At 34.4% G+C, this 16,866-nt stretch overlaps 1 protein-coding gene across 1 annotated transcript; it reads left to right on the forward strand.

Annotated features, from left to right (window-relative positions):
• Positions 1 to 10,264: 10,264 nt before the first annotated feature.
• Positions 10,265 to 16,211, forward strand: LOC115883464. Its single transcript, XM_030901827.1, has 3 exons — positions 10,265 to 10,286; positions 15,345 to 15,708; positions 15,761 to 16,211. Exons 1-3 carry the CDS (start codon positions 10,265 to 10,267, stop codon positions 16,209 to 16,211), a joined length of 837 nt encoding a protein of 278 aa, XP_030757687.1.
• The last annotated feature ends 655 nt before the right edge of the window (positions 16,212 to 16,866 follow it).

Here is a 16,866-nt window from a genome sequence, read left to right on the forward strand (position 1 = left end):
TAAAAAATGGTGGTATTTGACGAGTATATCTCTACATGACTAAGTTTATACTGGCAAAATAACTAATAACAAAACTAGAAGCAATATAATAAACGTTATGCTCCACTAATCAGACATCATTTATTTAAACATCTGTGTTAGTAATATCTGATACACTGTAAGTCGGTCGGCGTTTATAGTAAATTAATTTATGGCGGTCCCAATTTCTTCTATAACCACTTAGATGATTTGACAAGCCGACAAATGTCTAGCGATATACCTCATTAATTTAATATTTGATATGTCTAACATCTGTGTTCTCGAAATCAGTTCGAGTTAGACCTAATAAAAAACTTATTAAAGGAATTAATATCTGGAATTCGGTGAATATAGTTTGTCGTTTTGAGAATGATCCATTTAGTTTTGGAGATGTCTTGTTTGGAATTAGGAAATATAGAAATAAACGAAATAAAGCCACTATAACTGATTATAGTTGCCGAATATACGGTAATTTATTTCTTTGTTTATTTAAATGTACAGTTGGTAATATTTAGACACTAACATTTATTTAAAATAAAATTGACATAAAATTTGCCTCTATTACCATATCTCTAAGATGATCGGAATAAATCGGCGTAAATTTGATTTAGAAATGATGATCATAATTACTAGATCATTATATAGAATTAAAACATTCAATAATTTAGTTAGATAATTTAGGAATGTCTTTCCTTTATGGTAACATACAAATTAGCGCAATATACATTTTGTTTTTTTAAGACGATCTACGTCAGAAGATAAGACTAATCCAGATAAGACTAATCCAGACTGGATACCCAGCCAAAAATTTGGGTTATACTTCCTGTCTCCAACCCTGCAAGTTTTTATCTTCTAGATTTTAGAGATTAAGACAAACAGTTAGAAATGAATCAGAAGTTTGTTAGTTATACTAAGATATATTTAAGCGGTAAAGTATTTTTATTTTTAGGCTGAAGATGTTGCTATAAAAGATAAAAACCAAGTAGTGAATTTTCATAATCCTCCAATCATTAGTCAATTTTATTCAATTTAAATCATCTTAGATAGAAGACGATAAGCCCAAATACCTGACGAGGATTGCACTTCTGTAAGACCAGCCCAATAAGTTTAACGATAACAGAGCTGTCTTCAGATAAAATACATAGTAATAAACGTAGGTTTATTGAACCATAATAATATTTAAAAAAAGATGTGTTTATTTTTAATAGTATATAAATCTTGATTTATAAAGTTTAAATATTACAAATTTTAAATAATATTATCTGAAATATCAATCCATGAGTTAAACCTGGATGAAAAGCCTAACCACTTCACATAAAATTGTTTAATATTATTTTTCTACCAGTGATCGAATGCTATTTCAACTAGATCATTACCAGGAGACTTTGTTCTTCTCGAAGACAAAGTCTCCTGGTATTGATTCAATTAAAATTGAGTACTAAAGAAAATATGTCTAGAACGCTATAAAAGTCTAAAAACACAAAGAAATTAATGCAAACGATATACGGTTTATATACGGTTTGTATGCCTCCCAGCGAAAGGGGTGGATCTCTAAAAGTCACGTGTTCTTGAATGGTCTAATGTATATAAGATGACTTTTCTATATAAAAGGTGTTTTTTTTCACTGGCTAGGTACCCAGGCTTATTTTCAAGACATTATTTATATTTTTATCATTAAATACGTCTGAAAATGTAATTTAGGTATCGTAATTCTCAATTTCTGTCTGTCTAATTTCTCATAGTCATGCGGATATGGCAGCAAAACTACTTGACTTGGCAAATAAAGCTCGGATTGCAGATCTTAACCTCACCCCTTCAGGGGTTAAGACCTGCAATGAGGTTAGGACAAGGGGGGCCCTTGTCCTACTACCATTACCCTTACCCCTCCCCTAAAACCGTGCCTGCACCCCTATAACTTTTTTATTTTTTCAGACAAAACTAGATCTGGTATGTTAGTATATGACATAAATTAGGATTAATTGACGTATTCAATTGTTTTTGGTCACTTCCTGTTCCACAGAAAATGACTACAACTTTTGATTTTTAAATGGTACCCTCAGTATATTTCTACTTTATGCGATAGAAAATGACACTCTGAATAGAATGACATATCATACGTGAACTTTTGATATTTTCGTTTAAAAAATTGTATTTCAAATTTCAATCTAGAGTGCCATGGCTGTGTTAAAAACACTAATTTTTAATCAAGGAGCCTTAGGAGAAAAATAGATTTGATCATCTGATGTTTTTCGTGTCTTGTCCTGGCCAGTTAAAAGATGCCCAAATCATATTTTTAACCGTATCCCAAATTTTTCAAATGAAACAAGGGTGGCTATTTAGCATATTTGGAAAAAGCATTTTTTTTACGAATAATTTCGTACCACACACTTGGTATTTCGAGTCAAATTATCGTTGTGAACCGCATATTACAATTTCAAATAAACCATATGCGAAAATGTCAAATGTTGACATAAGGTATGCCATTCTATTGAGAGTCACTTTCTATCGAATAAAGTAATAAAATACCGAGGATGTTATTTAAAAATCAAAAGTTGTAGTTATTTCCGGTGAAACAGGAAGTGACGGTGAAAACAATTGAACGAGTCAATCAACCAAACCAAACCAAACCAAATCTCGTTTTTTTATTTGAAAAAAATAAAAATTCCACCGGACTGAAATAACTATCCAGAAATAAACTTGTAAAAAAATAAAAGATAATAACAATACTTAGAATGCCATCTCGGTGCGAGGACTCAAACTTGAATTGTTTAAATAAAATAATTCTGTACATTTATTTAAATTGTGTGAATTTTAAATAAAATGCTACAACGTGTCGATATTTTCTTTCGGTACAATTATTATCGATACCTAAATAGCATTGCTTCATCCCTGTAACAAAAACAAAAAATGTATTTTTAAATATCTAATTAGTTTTCATTAGTATCGGGCCACTTTATCGGCACCAACGACCATAAATTACGGGCGGTACTGCTACGTAATTAGTGTCTGCGACGGACACGGTGAGAGTCTGGATAGCGAGGTGCTAAGATAAATATATCTCGTTGGCGGGGGCTTCGTTAGAAAGGGACTTTAACCGTGACAACATCTACTCTGTTTTGTCGTTAGTTGATGCGCGGAGGTAGATTGTGCCATTTCTCATCAGAAAGGCCATTTTCGGAACCAGAAACAACGGGGGCGCAGATCTATTTTCATATTTTTCGTAACAAGCACGAGATACACAGTTGTAACTCCTACACAGAAAAACTAGTTTTAGTAGAAATTCAGCACCTTTAGAATCAGAATTGTCATTTTTCTCTCTTTACTTACTTTAAATAACAATCATTCATTCATTTATTTTGTCCTTTACTCCTACGTGGAGCATAGGGTTGTAAATGCTCTCCATCGGGTTCGGTTGTTTGAAATTGATTTAACATCTCGTCACCAGTTTGTGGTATCTATCTCCTTTTTCTGTCAATTATTGTCCTCTTGTTCCAAGCTAACGAAAACTTGAAGGGGATTATTAATAAACATTAACTTGCAGAATGAGTGGGAAAAAGCAGCTCACAATAGAACGGAATGGAGAAGAGTTGTAAACTCAGTTAACAGCGACAACCAAAGAGTAAAGAGGCAACAAAGCAATGAGATTTTTAAATATCCGGAGTGCGGTAGACAGATAACACCACGTATTGGGCTTTTCAGTCACAAAAAAGCTCATGAAAGAAAACGCCTTGTGTGACCATCTTCTGATGCGTGTCAGATACTCGTCAGCGAGTAATGTTGATGTTGTGATGTTGATGTCCAGCTGTCTACCAACGCTTTGGGAGCCTACTGGGCGTCTTGTCTCTGGCTTTTGTGTTTTGGCCCACTTGGCAATTCGATCTGGAGGGCGCCAGCGCCTTGCTCTTACCCATTTGACAACGTCCTGTAGTCCCAACTCTCTTAGCTTGTTTGTATTGCGTATTCTGTCGACAAGTGCAGTCCGTTTTATTGTTCGTAATATTTTCATCTCTGTTGTTCACATTTTCCTTTTTGTTTCTGATGTTACTTGCTCTTGTTTCAGCAGCGTCGGTATGGGACTTATACAGGTCTTATAAATTCGGGTCTTACTCTCAAATACCCTTACACTTAAATACCCTGATATTCTTGAGGCTTTTTCAATCTGATTGCCCCCTTCAGTCGTTATACTTCTCCTGCTCGATGTTTCTATCCCTAAATAATTCAAACTCTTTACTTGATTTATAATGTATTAACTTACTATAATCATTTACTACTAGTTATCGCCGTATTGGATCTTTGGATATTACCATAGAGTGTGTTTTTCGCATGAAATTTGCATGTTAAGTTAAGACACTGTATCTCTAAGTTAAATTTATAGAGGAGGCGCTGTGTCGTCTTGATTTTCAGCAATCAGGATGGAGTCATCTGCGTAATAGAGTCAGGCAACGGTTGTTCATCTTAAATCCTGCATTAACCTCGTTTACACTTTCAATTATTTGGTCTATTATTATGTTAAAGAGGCTAAGGCTATCTAGCTAAGGCTATCTTCCTGTCTGATACCAGATAAGACTTTGAGTTCTCTGGTTAAGCCACATTCTGTTTACTTATACGTATACTTTTTACGTTTTTTACGTTTTATTATTCATATTGAGCTGCTTTGCTAAGTTTGTGTGGTACTTGTTGACATCTTTTTGGTTTAATCGATAAATCACATCTTTAAATTTTAGTCTATCAATCTATTATTATTCTATATTACTAGATCTATCTATAACTTTTCGAATTATTTCACGGGACATTCTCTAACATATTAACATTCTCTAGGACATTCTCTAAGATTAAGAGAATCCAATCTGTGGAGCCAGACCAACTATGGTCACTCGAGGATATTGCCAGTGATCATAGCGAATCATAGCGCTATTCAAATCATAGCGAACACGAGTTCACAGAAAACGGACTATATGCTCATCAAACATAATTTTGGAGAAAAGATAAGGATTCGCATCCCGACAAAAGAAGAATGTGAAAGCAATCGAGTAATAAACACTCAAGAGATAGCAGTCTCAACAGATGCTTCTGTAACATCAGGAGCCACAATGTGATAGGTATCTTCTCAGAGGAACTAGACATCCGACGATCTTTTAGGCTATTGGATGAATGTTCTACAAGAAGAGGTTTACGCCATAAAGGAAGCGGCTAGTTGTATACGAGAGAAAATTACTGATAGACCAATAGGGGATATCGTGATATACTCTGACAGCTTCGGCGCTTTAAGAAGCATTACCATGCAATCAGTGAGATCGAAAACTGTGATGGACTGCCGAGAAACACTGTCCTGGCTGCGTCAAGTCGGGGCTACTCTGTGCTGGGTGCCAGGTCACAGCAATGTGGTGGGCAAACAAGAAGCAGACAGACTCGCCAAAGAGGGGACCAGGGGAGAGGCCGTGGCAGATGACCCACCACTTGTGATCATCAACATACTGAAGGAAGCTATAGGAACCATCAAGGCCAAGCAGCAAGAGACGTGGTAATACCGTGAGGACTGCGCTACAGCTCGACGACTATGGCCAGCGGTATATAGCAAAAAGACAAAACAAGTACTAGAGCATAAAAAGAACCTAGTACGCATAATTTTAGGTGTCATCACTCTAAACTGTCTCACGGGGGCAAAGCTCGTGAGTTGAAAGATTTCCAACGACGACTACTGCAGAGAATGTGGAGTGGAAGAAGAAACCATAGAGCACCTGTTGTGCCACTGTCCGGCACTGGAATACCGATGCTTTAAAACTTTAGTGCAAGGTCTTTTGGATTGACTAGAGGAAGCAGCAGAAGCCAACATCAGTGACATCGGGAAGTGCCTTAACGCAAAGAAAGAATGAGAGGAAGGTTTGGTACAACAATACAGGTGTATCGCAATGGGCCCAATGCCTCCGAGTGAAGGTTCCTAACCTAACATTCTCTAACGCCGAGGAGTTAATATAATTCTTTAAGTTAATAAAATATTAAAGAGTTAATGAAATAATGTTTCTATCCCATTGTCAAATAGAGTATTAAAATCTCAACAAATATTTTTGGTGTAAAAAATTGTTGTTGGGCGATGGTAGTCGGTAAGCAATGGTAATTAATTTATTTAGAGGGCGGCGCCTTTTATCTAGCTCATAGAAACTAAGTCCTGAAAGTATTGTGAAAGTAGTAGATACAGACCACCAAGGAGTAAATGATCTCCCCTCATAACAGACATGACCTTTCTCTGTCACCTTATATATGTAAACGGAATGTCTTCTTTTTGTTCACATATGTAATGTAAATAAGAACAACTGCAAAGCTAAATATACCACTTATAGCACGGCATTTATTCGGCAACACCATCGAGAATCAGATTCATATCGCGAGACGCATCACCATCGGCGCCCTATAATCAAACAGACCGCTAAATACACAAATTGCCACGTCTGTAACGTAGCGTGCGCTGCGCCGTTTGCTGCACGCGGAATAACAATAACAAGCCGCCCGGCAGAAACATCACAGAAGGCTCCGCATCGGAAATGAGTGACATACGAGCATCGCTAAACAGCTGAGCAGACAAGATAGCCGCGCGCGCTACGGCCGATTTGCCGTGACAAACGACTGTCTCTTTTGGTCCCGTCATAGGCATGGCCGTCTGCGATGCCGACGACGATCTGGTCCTCGTTTCGGGAGATAATTAGGGAGGTTTCTGGTGGCGAAAATCGGGAATTTTTACAAGCCATAGGAAAGCAGGTAAGGCAAAATAATTCATTTAACTGGATTCTACAAAGAAATATTAACTAGTTATACTTTTCCAACGAGAAGGTCCTTGACAGTGATAGCTGTGTCCGTTAATGTAATTCCAATATTATTTTGTATCACATCTTAGATGTCGTCGAAATCTTCTGTCCGAATCATCTTGTTCAAAAGAACCTCCTTGAAAACCAGAGACAAATTAAAATATAAATTTAAAAAAATCTATTAGTATTTGGGAGTTTGGAGGAATCTTATTACAGCTTCGGTGAAGCAGGAAAAGAGGGCTTATTTTCGAAATTTATACATCAGTTATAGTAATACCAGGAGTCTGGAAAAAAATGAGGGATTTTAATATTGGTAAATTGGCTGCAAACAACGATATACCGGATTGCTTAAGCAATGTAGATTCAATAATGAGTTAGGATGGGGAGTGCGTAAGGGTTCAATATTGGGGCCTCTTCTGTTTTGTATTTATACTTCGCAAATAATAAATAAAGCCCGGTATTGCCATACACATCGCCCGCTTATTCTAATAATACGCAGATATATACGTCTTTTGCTAGGACAGATTTTGGCCTTGCTCTTAATGAAATAATATATATCTTCAATTTATTAAATACGACTTAGTATTAAACCTTCAAAAAATAAAAGTGATGTTGTTCGCAGGCAGAAATTATTACCAGGATCTCCTCGGCGAGGTTAAGTTATCAATTAATGGTGCCATTCTGGATGTAGTCAAACAGGTGAAAAATCTGGGAGTTATAATAGACAGATCCATTACCTATAGCAGGCATGTATCTTCCTGCATTCAAAAATCATATGCTGGTTTGAGACCACTGTATCTTCACTGTTATTACCTGAGCAATAAGCTCAAGGCTAACTTGCTCCATTGTATTTGCAAGCTTTATACACTCGTGAAGTGTTTCGAATACGAAAAGTGCAGAATGCATGTTTAAGGTATATTTTTAATCTAAAAAAATTTGACCATGTTTCGCATAAACTTCGAGAATTGGAGTCGCTCAATGTGAAGAATAGACATCGTTTGGGCACACTGCTGAGTCTATATCATGGTATTATTACTAACCGACTTACTATTTGAAAAAAAAAACGACTTAGAAAGAACGCGAACAGTGTTAATATTAAAGCAAAGGACAGTCTTACAATTCCCTACCATATAGGACCCCTCTTTTTGAAGGTTCGGTTACCTTGAGAGTGCGATGAGTGGATATACATAATATTAGGGAGACAAAACGTCCTCTACATGTACGACTTGACGAACATAAAAAACATACGCAAAGAGGTAAAACAATGAAGTCGAGCATTGCAGATCATGTGTGGTCCATGCATCAATTGTGCACCACAACATAAAATGGTCGGAAGCCCGGGCTGTCCATAAAGAACCCCATTGGAACAAGCGCAAATTTAAAGAGCCCGTATTCATTTCTAACAATAATAAAATCTTTAGCAATCCAAGTATGGAAATTTCAACAATACGGCAACGATTCATAAAACGCTCCAATGTAGGTATTCTTAGTGGAGAACTTTATGCTTGACTGCACCCAACTTATTCACGAGTGAATGCTCGAGTCTAGTATACAGGGTTGTTCACCACATACGACACGGAGTATTGTAGCTAAATGATTAGATTTTTAGAAATTGTAAGTTTTGGGTTCGTTGAAGGACTACTAGACCTACAATTTAAAAATATTTTTACAAGATACAAACAAATAAATAAAAAATATGAAAGTTGTATTTTTTTAAATGGAACACCCTGTATATTATTACATTTTTAGTTTCTACGATTAAAATAAAGGTAAACTTGATTAAGGTTTATTACACTTAAACCTGCAATTTCACACCTAAAATGTGTGAAATTGCAGTAAAAATTTTAAGGCTTCTTCTCCAAGGGTATCAAAGTTTTTAATACTAAATATTTACTGAATTCTATTTATTGATCAGTTATTGTGTTGCAATAATACAAATAATACTACCTCATACAGAGTGTCTAAAAATTTATTTTAAATTATTTCAAGCTTTAAACGGCAATAACTTGTTTAATTTAAATGGAACATATATATTTTATGAGAATCAGATGCACAATTTAATTGTCTATCACACTGTATTATACAATTTTTTACCTATCTCTTCAAGTTTCCGTAAAAAAAGCATTTTCTTGTAATTTAAAACTCATTTATCAATATACCCATGGAATACTAACATTTTAGATTATTTTTAAAGATGTACCAAATTTTTAAAGAGTACAGATACTAATATTGTCGATATAGTTTGTTTATTTCATTAAGAAATAAAAAAAAAACTGTTTAAATATTTGTTAAAGAGGACCAATTAATATGATTCCAGTATTCAAACTACATTAATTTACTGTTTACGTTGATTAATAATTCTCCAAATACTAAAAAACTGAATTTTCTATGTGTATTAGACAGTGTGGTAAACAATAACACCTTAAAAATTATATTTCATTTTTTGTCAAATGCTTATTTATAAAACTATACTTTCTATATACAACAGAGACATTCATTTTCATAATTTATTATTATATTGATTTCTGATTCAAATCCACATTTATTTAGAATAATTTATTAACGAACATAATTAAGTATGCAATTAATTAGTATTTGGGCGGAAATAATGGTGGTATATTTAATTAATGGTATACTCTTTTATAAAGACTTAAATAGTTCTCTTTTTGCATACATAAGGGCTAGTAATATTATCATTTTGGAAAAAACGATAATATAACTAACCTATACATTTTGTACATTTGTTACTTTAAAAATAATCTAAAATGTCAATATTCCATGGGTATATTGTTAAATGAGGTCTAAATTATAAGAAAATGCATTTTCTACGAAAACTTGAAGGGATAGGTAAAGAGTGGTATAATACAATTTGATAGACAATTAAACTGTGCACCTGATTCTCCTAAAATATACAGGGCGTTCCATTTAAATTAAACAAGTTATTGCCGTTTAAATCTAGTAATTATTTAAAATAAAATTTTAGACACTCTGTATGAGGTAGTATTTTTATTATTGCAACACAATAACTGATCAATAAATAGACTTCAGTAAATATTTAGTATTAAAAACTTTGATACCCTTGGAGAAGAAGCCTTAAAATTTTTACTGCAATTTCACAAAATTGAAAATATTTCAAAAACGGTAATGTTTAAGTGTAATAAGCCTTAATCAAGTTTACCTTTATTTTAATCGTAGAAACTAAAAATGTAATAATATACAGGGTGTTCCATTTAAAAAAATACAACTTTGCTATTTTTTATTTATTTGGGACACTCTGTATCTTGTAAAAATATTTTTAAATTGTAGCTGTAGTAGTCCTTCAACGAACCCAAAACTTACAATTTTTAAAAATCTAATCATTTAGCTTCAATACTCCGTGTCGTATGTGGTGAACAACCCTGTATAAGCTCTGTAGTTTTAGAATTTAGTTTAGTTCACACTTGATAATGGTCAGTGATGCTTCTGACTGTAACGTTGTGCAAGCCAAATAAATATGGACAATGGTTGTCGTTGACAATTGACAGGTCCCAAATTCTTTTAGTTTTAATACTGAATCATTTTCTACCACATTCAAAGAAATAATTCCTAAAGCATCGCTAATACATTTGTACAGGGTGTTCCTTAATGACATGCTAATATTTAAGGAGATGATTCTTGCACCTATTCTAATGAAAAAACTTCATATGAATGTATGTCCTAAACATCTTAATTTCTAAGATACAGTGTGGTAAATTTTTCTAAAAAAAACTTTTTTATAACAACTCTGATTTTATTACAGATACCTTTATGAAACTTGATACACGTCTTCTATGCATTACAATACCTTTTCTGGTGTACTCTTTGTATTTTATTTATTTCAACCAGTGCCATCCATACGAGTTTTACATTCAATAATTTTGGAGAGAAAAAGTGTACACCCCTGACTCCCTAAGAATTTCTAAACATTTTTAATTTTTTTGATTTTTTTAGTTCGACGCATAGTTTTTGCTTAAAAAAATTCAAGTCATCAATTTTTATTTCAGGGTCAATTCGCTGAAAATATGATGCGGTAACTGTTGCGTGGAAATTATTTCTGCATCGGCGGAAAGAAATAAAACAATTTTTTCAATATCAAAATATGCATTTTGATGCATGGAAGATGTGTATCAAATATACCATTAGGGGGGATATTTTGAAAAAAAATACAAAATTTCACCACCCTACATCTGAAAAGTTAACATGTTTAGGACATATTATATGAAGTTTTTTTCTTAGAATAGGTCCAAGAATCGGTTCTTTAAATATTAGCATGTCATTAAGGAACACCCTCTACTAGGGCTGGCATTTCTGGTCTTGGGTCATCCTTATGCCGTTCACTACTTGCTGCAGTTCATCCGCCTTTTGAGTTGATTTCTCAGCCCAAGGACAAAAGAGTGCCCTTGCATTTTCTGGCTCTTTCACTCGAAGCTGTTGGCCAAAAAGTGGGGGCTGCTTATTCCGGCAGCCGTTCGGTCGTTAGAGCCTCGTTGGTTATCTAGCAGGGTGCAGCGGATAACCGAGATTATCACGCGAGCAGGTAAGGTTGACATTTGGGCTGACCTTTTCCTTGGCCTCGCCCCTTACACCCCCTTACACCAGCAGGGTATACAGATTGTTAACGGGACGGTTACTTATTGGGGAACCGAGTGACAACACTGCTTCTCACCCATCCAATTCCAAATGAGTACTAAGCTAAGCTGCCGACTCGTCCCGTCGAGTCCCGAAGTTGCCAGATTTCAACCATAAAGCTCTTGCCGCGAGCAATAAACAAATTAACAACCTCTATATGTGTCCATATTATATTCCCTGATAGTAATAAAATTCTTCTTAACTATTTAAGTTTCTAAAATAATAGGTGACGTGTTTTATTTATAAATATTCGTAATTTTAGTATTAAATTTTACACTTCAATACTAAATACATAATACTTCATAAACGGCAAGAAAATGAATGAAAATTGATTGAATTATTATCACTACAGACGAATAAGTAGTAACAGAATCCTTAATGTGGCAACGCATGTACGAATTATGTTACATACAGTTTACCATTAGTTCTTATAGTGCTAATTTAAAATTGCACTTAAGTTGTAAATTTAACTTGAACGTGTACAGTAAAAAGGCCATCAGATAACAGTATATGCGTTGGGCTGAGGTCCAATGACAATACGTTGTAAATATCCCATAAATTATCAGTTTTATGACAGGACATTACGCAAAACAATAAAATGGCGTTTAGTCACTTACCAGACAAGTTGTTCTTTACATTGTATATTGGGTTTTCTTGTTACTTTTTGAATTTGGTATATGACTTCTAACCAGTCAAGCAGTTTCGCTATTTTATAACATCAGCTGCACTCAAATCTCTTTTCTTCACAAAAAGCTCAAACACAATGAAAATCTCATTTAGAGTTTTTTTTTCTCTCTTAATATGAAAGAATATTAATTCCGTATCTGGTTAATCTAATATATAAAATTCTCGTGTCATAGTTTTTGTTACCATACTCCTCGGAACCGGCTTGACCGATTTTGATGAAATTTTATACAGGGTCCGGCAACAGTGCGTCGGGCATCTGTAGCTCCTAGAATAAAAAACTTGGGAATTTTGTTTAAGTGCAGACCTAAAATATGTACTAGGATGAATTTCAGGAAAATATTTTAACTTCTATAGGGTGGCTCAAAAAAGTTTGAGAGTATCGGGATGACTTTTTTTAAATGGATATTATTGCATTTTTGGCTTCCCTTCAGATCACTTTACATAATCCTAAGATGTGAGTAAACATATTTCAATAGTTTCAGAGATATTAATCAATAAACAAAAAATATATATTTTTCAGCGTTTCTTAAAAAAATATTAAAAATACAAGAACTCTCCTGAAATCAAAACTATATTAGGTATTTACTTTAGGTGGTCTGTACTAACTTTGCTATAAATATGGTAATCGTAGATCATACAGGATGTTCAAAATTCTACGCCAAACATTCCAAAATATACAATAATTTTTCTTCGTTCTTTTAAATGGAACACTCTGTATATTATTTTTTTTATTAGAAGGGGAATTAAAAAATGAACATATTTTGTATTTAGAGTATTTCAAAATTGTTAACGGTTTCGTAGATAATTGCGGTTTTATATCCTCATATGGCATTTTCTACAGTAAATTTTTATCAAATCCACCTAATGAATTTTCTCTCGTAATTTGCCGTTGAAAGCGCCATATGAAATAATACTGCGTGTATTTGTGAAACCATTAATAATTTTTAAATACTTTAAATACAAAAAATGTTCATTTTTTAACTCTCCATCAAATAAAAAATAATATACAGGGTGTTCCATTTAAAAAAAGAAAGGAAAATTATTCTATATTTCAGAAAGTTTGGCGTAAAATTTTAAACACCCTGTATGATTTACCACTACCATAATTAGAGCAAAGTAACTACAGACCCTCTAAAGTAAATACCTGATATAGTTTTAGTTTCAGGACAGTTCTTGTATTTTTAATATTTTTTTTAAAGACAGGCTGAAAAATATATATTTTTCATTTATTTATTAATATCTCTGAAACTATCGCAATATATTTACTCATTTCTCAGGATTATGTAAAGTGATCCGAGAGGAAGCCAGAAATACAATAATATACAGGGTGTTCCATTTAAAAAAAATCATCCTGATCCACTCACACTTTTTTGAGCCACCCTATAGAAGTTAAAATATTTTCCTGAAAAACATCCTAGTACATACTTTAGATTTGCACTTAAACAAAATTCTCAAGTTTTTTATTTGAGGAGCTACAGATGCCCGACGCACTATTGCCGGACCCTGTATGTATATTCAGAAGGTCTGATAATAGTTTGTTATCTATTTTTTATACCCTTAAGTGATAAGGGTGGTCCAGTCCAAATTTTTATTTTATTTTTTGGACAATTTTAAAAAATAATCCTAGGAATAATCTTAGGAATAATCCTAGGAATAATCCTAGGAATAATCTTAGGAATAATTCTAGGAATACTCTTAGGAATAATCCTAGGAATAATTTATATGGCAAAACAACGTTTGCCAGGTCAGCTAGTTTAAAAATAGTGTTGATGATTGATTAATAACCTTTTTTATTACGTCATATTTAATAATGAACAGCATCTCAAAATGACCTGAAGGGAGTAGATTGCCAAAGTGACCTTTAAAAGATGTGTAATCACAAGGCCTGAACCTAATGCATAAATATCAGAAGAAGTGTATATGCATTAGATTAAAATGTTTTTTAAATTTGTTGATGGGATAATAATTTGGAAGGAAATTATTTTACTAAAAAATGCGAAGGCTGGAGCCCGACTAGCAAATGCCACCTCCACTATATGGCCAGTCCGACTTTTCTATGGATTTTTTTTTCGTTTAAAATAATGAATAAAAATGGACATCATACGCTCAATATGTGACATTTTTTGAATTTAATGAAATAAGTAATTAACCTTTAATATTATTATTTAACAATTGTAGATGTATAAGCATATTAATTCATTGAGACGTTTATCAGTATTATCTCTTATTAAATTATGTCATCTTTCATACTACACAATATAAAACAGGATTAGAATTAATGTGGTTATCTATTTAGATTAAAATCTTTCAGCAATACGCTGCGTATACCTATTTCTGTTAATTTGATCTAATATTTTATAATTAATTTAATTAGCACATCTTAAATCCACTAATAACTATAGTAAATTATACGATATAGGCCTATATATTACATAAAAAGTAAGTTATAGCTGTCTAAGGATCTACTTTTGTGAAATAACGTATTAATATCTCTTGAAAGCATTTACATTTATAGTTTTGAATTATTACTGATATCTTTTACCTTTTTTGCATTACTAATTTTGTCCTTGTTAGAACCTTGCTGTTAGCTGTTTTGATTTTTTTTTCTGCATTATATTTTTCTTATATTTTTATTTCACTTCATTTTTTATTTTTTATATCAAATAGCTACCTACCAAAGTCGTGAATACTAGTTAATTTTCCTGATAAGACTTCAGGCTTTTTCGTCACTACAAGAAAATCAATTTGTCAGTGGTATTTTACTTTTTTTATTACAAATTTTCAAGTGGAACAAAAAATTTCTAACGAATATAAACTATTCATCTAGAATGCCACTTTATCTAAAGGAAAAAACATTCGACCAATGTGTACTACAAGTCATGACCTATGACCTATGCATGTGAAACCTGAACACTTAACACTTAAAAATCATAAGAAAACCGCAGGTCGTACAACGCTCAATGGAAAGAAATATCGGAATAACCAAGAAAGACTGTAAAAGAATAGAGTGGTAAGACAAAAGACCCAGGTAATAGATGTCATCTACAGAATCAAATCCCTCAAGTGGCAATGGGCAGGACACCTGGCAAGAAGGACGGACAAAAAATGGACCACAAAAATTACAACATGGTACCCACTAGGGATTAAGAGACCTAGAAGAAGACTGAACCTAAGATATTAGGAAATTAGCAGGGATACCTTCGGCTCGCATAGCCAACGATAGACAAGTCTGTAATACATCAGGCCACACGGCCAACAGCGGCAAATGTAAAGCCTTCAGAAAAGCGCTTACGAAGGCAAGGAAAACACAAAGCCTAACATACAAGGACGAAGTTTCAGAGGAGACTCCACGACAAAAGCAAGTACATACACCCTCTACAAGTGATACATCGAACGGTAGCACACTGGGACAGGAACCAGATAAGAGCTCCACAGGTAAAGAACAAAGCGCTGAAGATAGTACACCGAAGTCTCCTGCTGCCGACCTTGTCATTCTGGAGGCTACAATGCCAAGATCTGTAACAAATGCCTCGCCTCTGAAGCCGCAACCATCAAAGTCGGTGAAGAAGCCAGCATATTCTCTCGGTCTTACAAATAAACATCGACAGGCATGGAGCTGCATACGACCTGCTGCTCCAATACGCACCCTCCGAAAACATTAATCTGATAGTGGGACAAGAACCCAATGTGACTGCAAAAAAGAACAACATCTGTTACAAAAACGGTGATATCTTTCTACGGGCAAACCTAGATAATAAGTGTTCCGTCTTGGACTATATCCCTGGTCCTGGGTATGTATGTATTGAATTTACTAACATGTTAATGTTCTCATGTTACTTTTCGCCCAATAAGCCTAGTGAACTTATAAAAGAGCTACTGACCGAGATAGAAACAATCGTCCGAACAAAGAACAAAGAAGCCATCATTGCGGGCGATTTTAACGCCAAGTCTCTGATTTTTGGCTCTCGGGTTGAAAATGAAAAAGGAAGAATAATGGAAGAATGGTTAGCCAGTAATGACCTCGTGGTCATTAATCGAGGCCATACCCCACATTTATGAACGCAAACGAAGAGTCCCTTATAGATATTACCATCGCTACTAATAACATTAGTAATCACAAACTAGCGTGTAGTCGAAGACATCGAGAACATTTCTCTCCATCGATACATTAGATTCGATGTAGTCCTAAATACACAGGGAACTAAAACCAACACCTCTAAGCACGTTTGGCGAATAACCACCAACGGACTACTAAATATACAACATTACTGCCTGGAACACGGCCTCAAGATGAAGTGTCTCTCGCCGGAAGGACTGGATAAATGTTTCAGAAAATTAGGAAACACATTTCTGCTAAATAAAAGGCAACCAGGCAGAAAACAGGTATACTGGTGGAACCACGCAATTATCACCAAAAGGAACGACTGTATTAGACGTAGACGTACTCTGACAAGACTTAAAGTACACGACCCAGCTAAGGTGGAAAGTGCCAGAGAAGAGTATAGGCTAGCTAAGAAAGCCCTAAAATTAGAAATTCTTAGAAGCAAAAATGGCGAAAGCTATGTGATGAGCTAGATACCGACGTGTGGGGCAAAGCATACCAACTAACGATGGTTCTGCAAAAACTATCAAGCACCTCTTGCTATAAGGATCACAACAGAACAGATTGCGACGCTTTGTCCCGAGTATCCCGGATTAAATGGTCAGTTAATCC

This window comes from Sitophilus oryzae, unplaced genomic scaffold, assembly GCF_002938485.1.
Source record: "Sitophilus oryzae breed Bouriz unplaced genomic scaffold, Soryzae_2.0 scaffold_1903_pilon_pilon, whole genome shotgun sequence".
Classification (NCBI taxonomy): domain Eukaryota; kingdom Metazoa; phylum Arthropoda; class Insecta; order Coleoptera; family Curculionidae; genus Sitophilus; species Sitophilus oryzae.

Bases quoted from the DNA above. Each gene is read 5' to 3' on its own strand.
- LOC115883464 (XM_030901827.1), top strand. From the start codon at position 10,265: ATGGTCAGTGATGCTTCTGACT. The intron at 10,287-15,344 runs GTAACGTTGTGC...GGAAATTAGCAG, and splicing joins GGTCAGTGATGCTTCTGACT to GGATACCTTCGGCTCGCATA. The intron at 15,709-15,760 runs GTCGGTGAAGAA...AAACATCGACAG, and splicing joins CTGAAGCCGCAACCATCAAA to GCATGGAGCTGCATACGACC.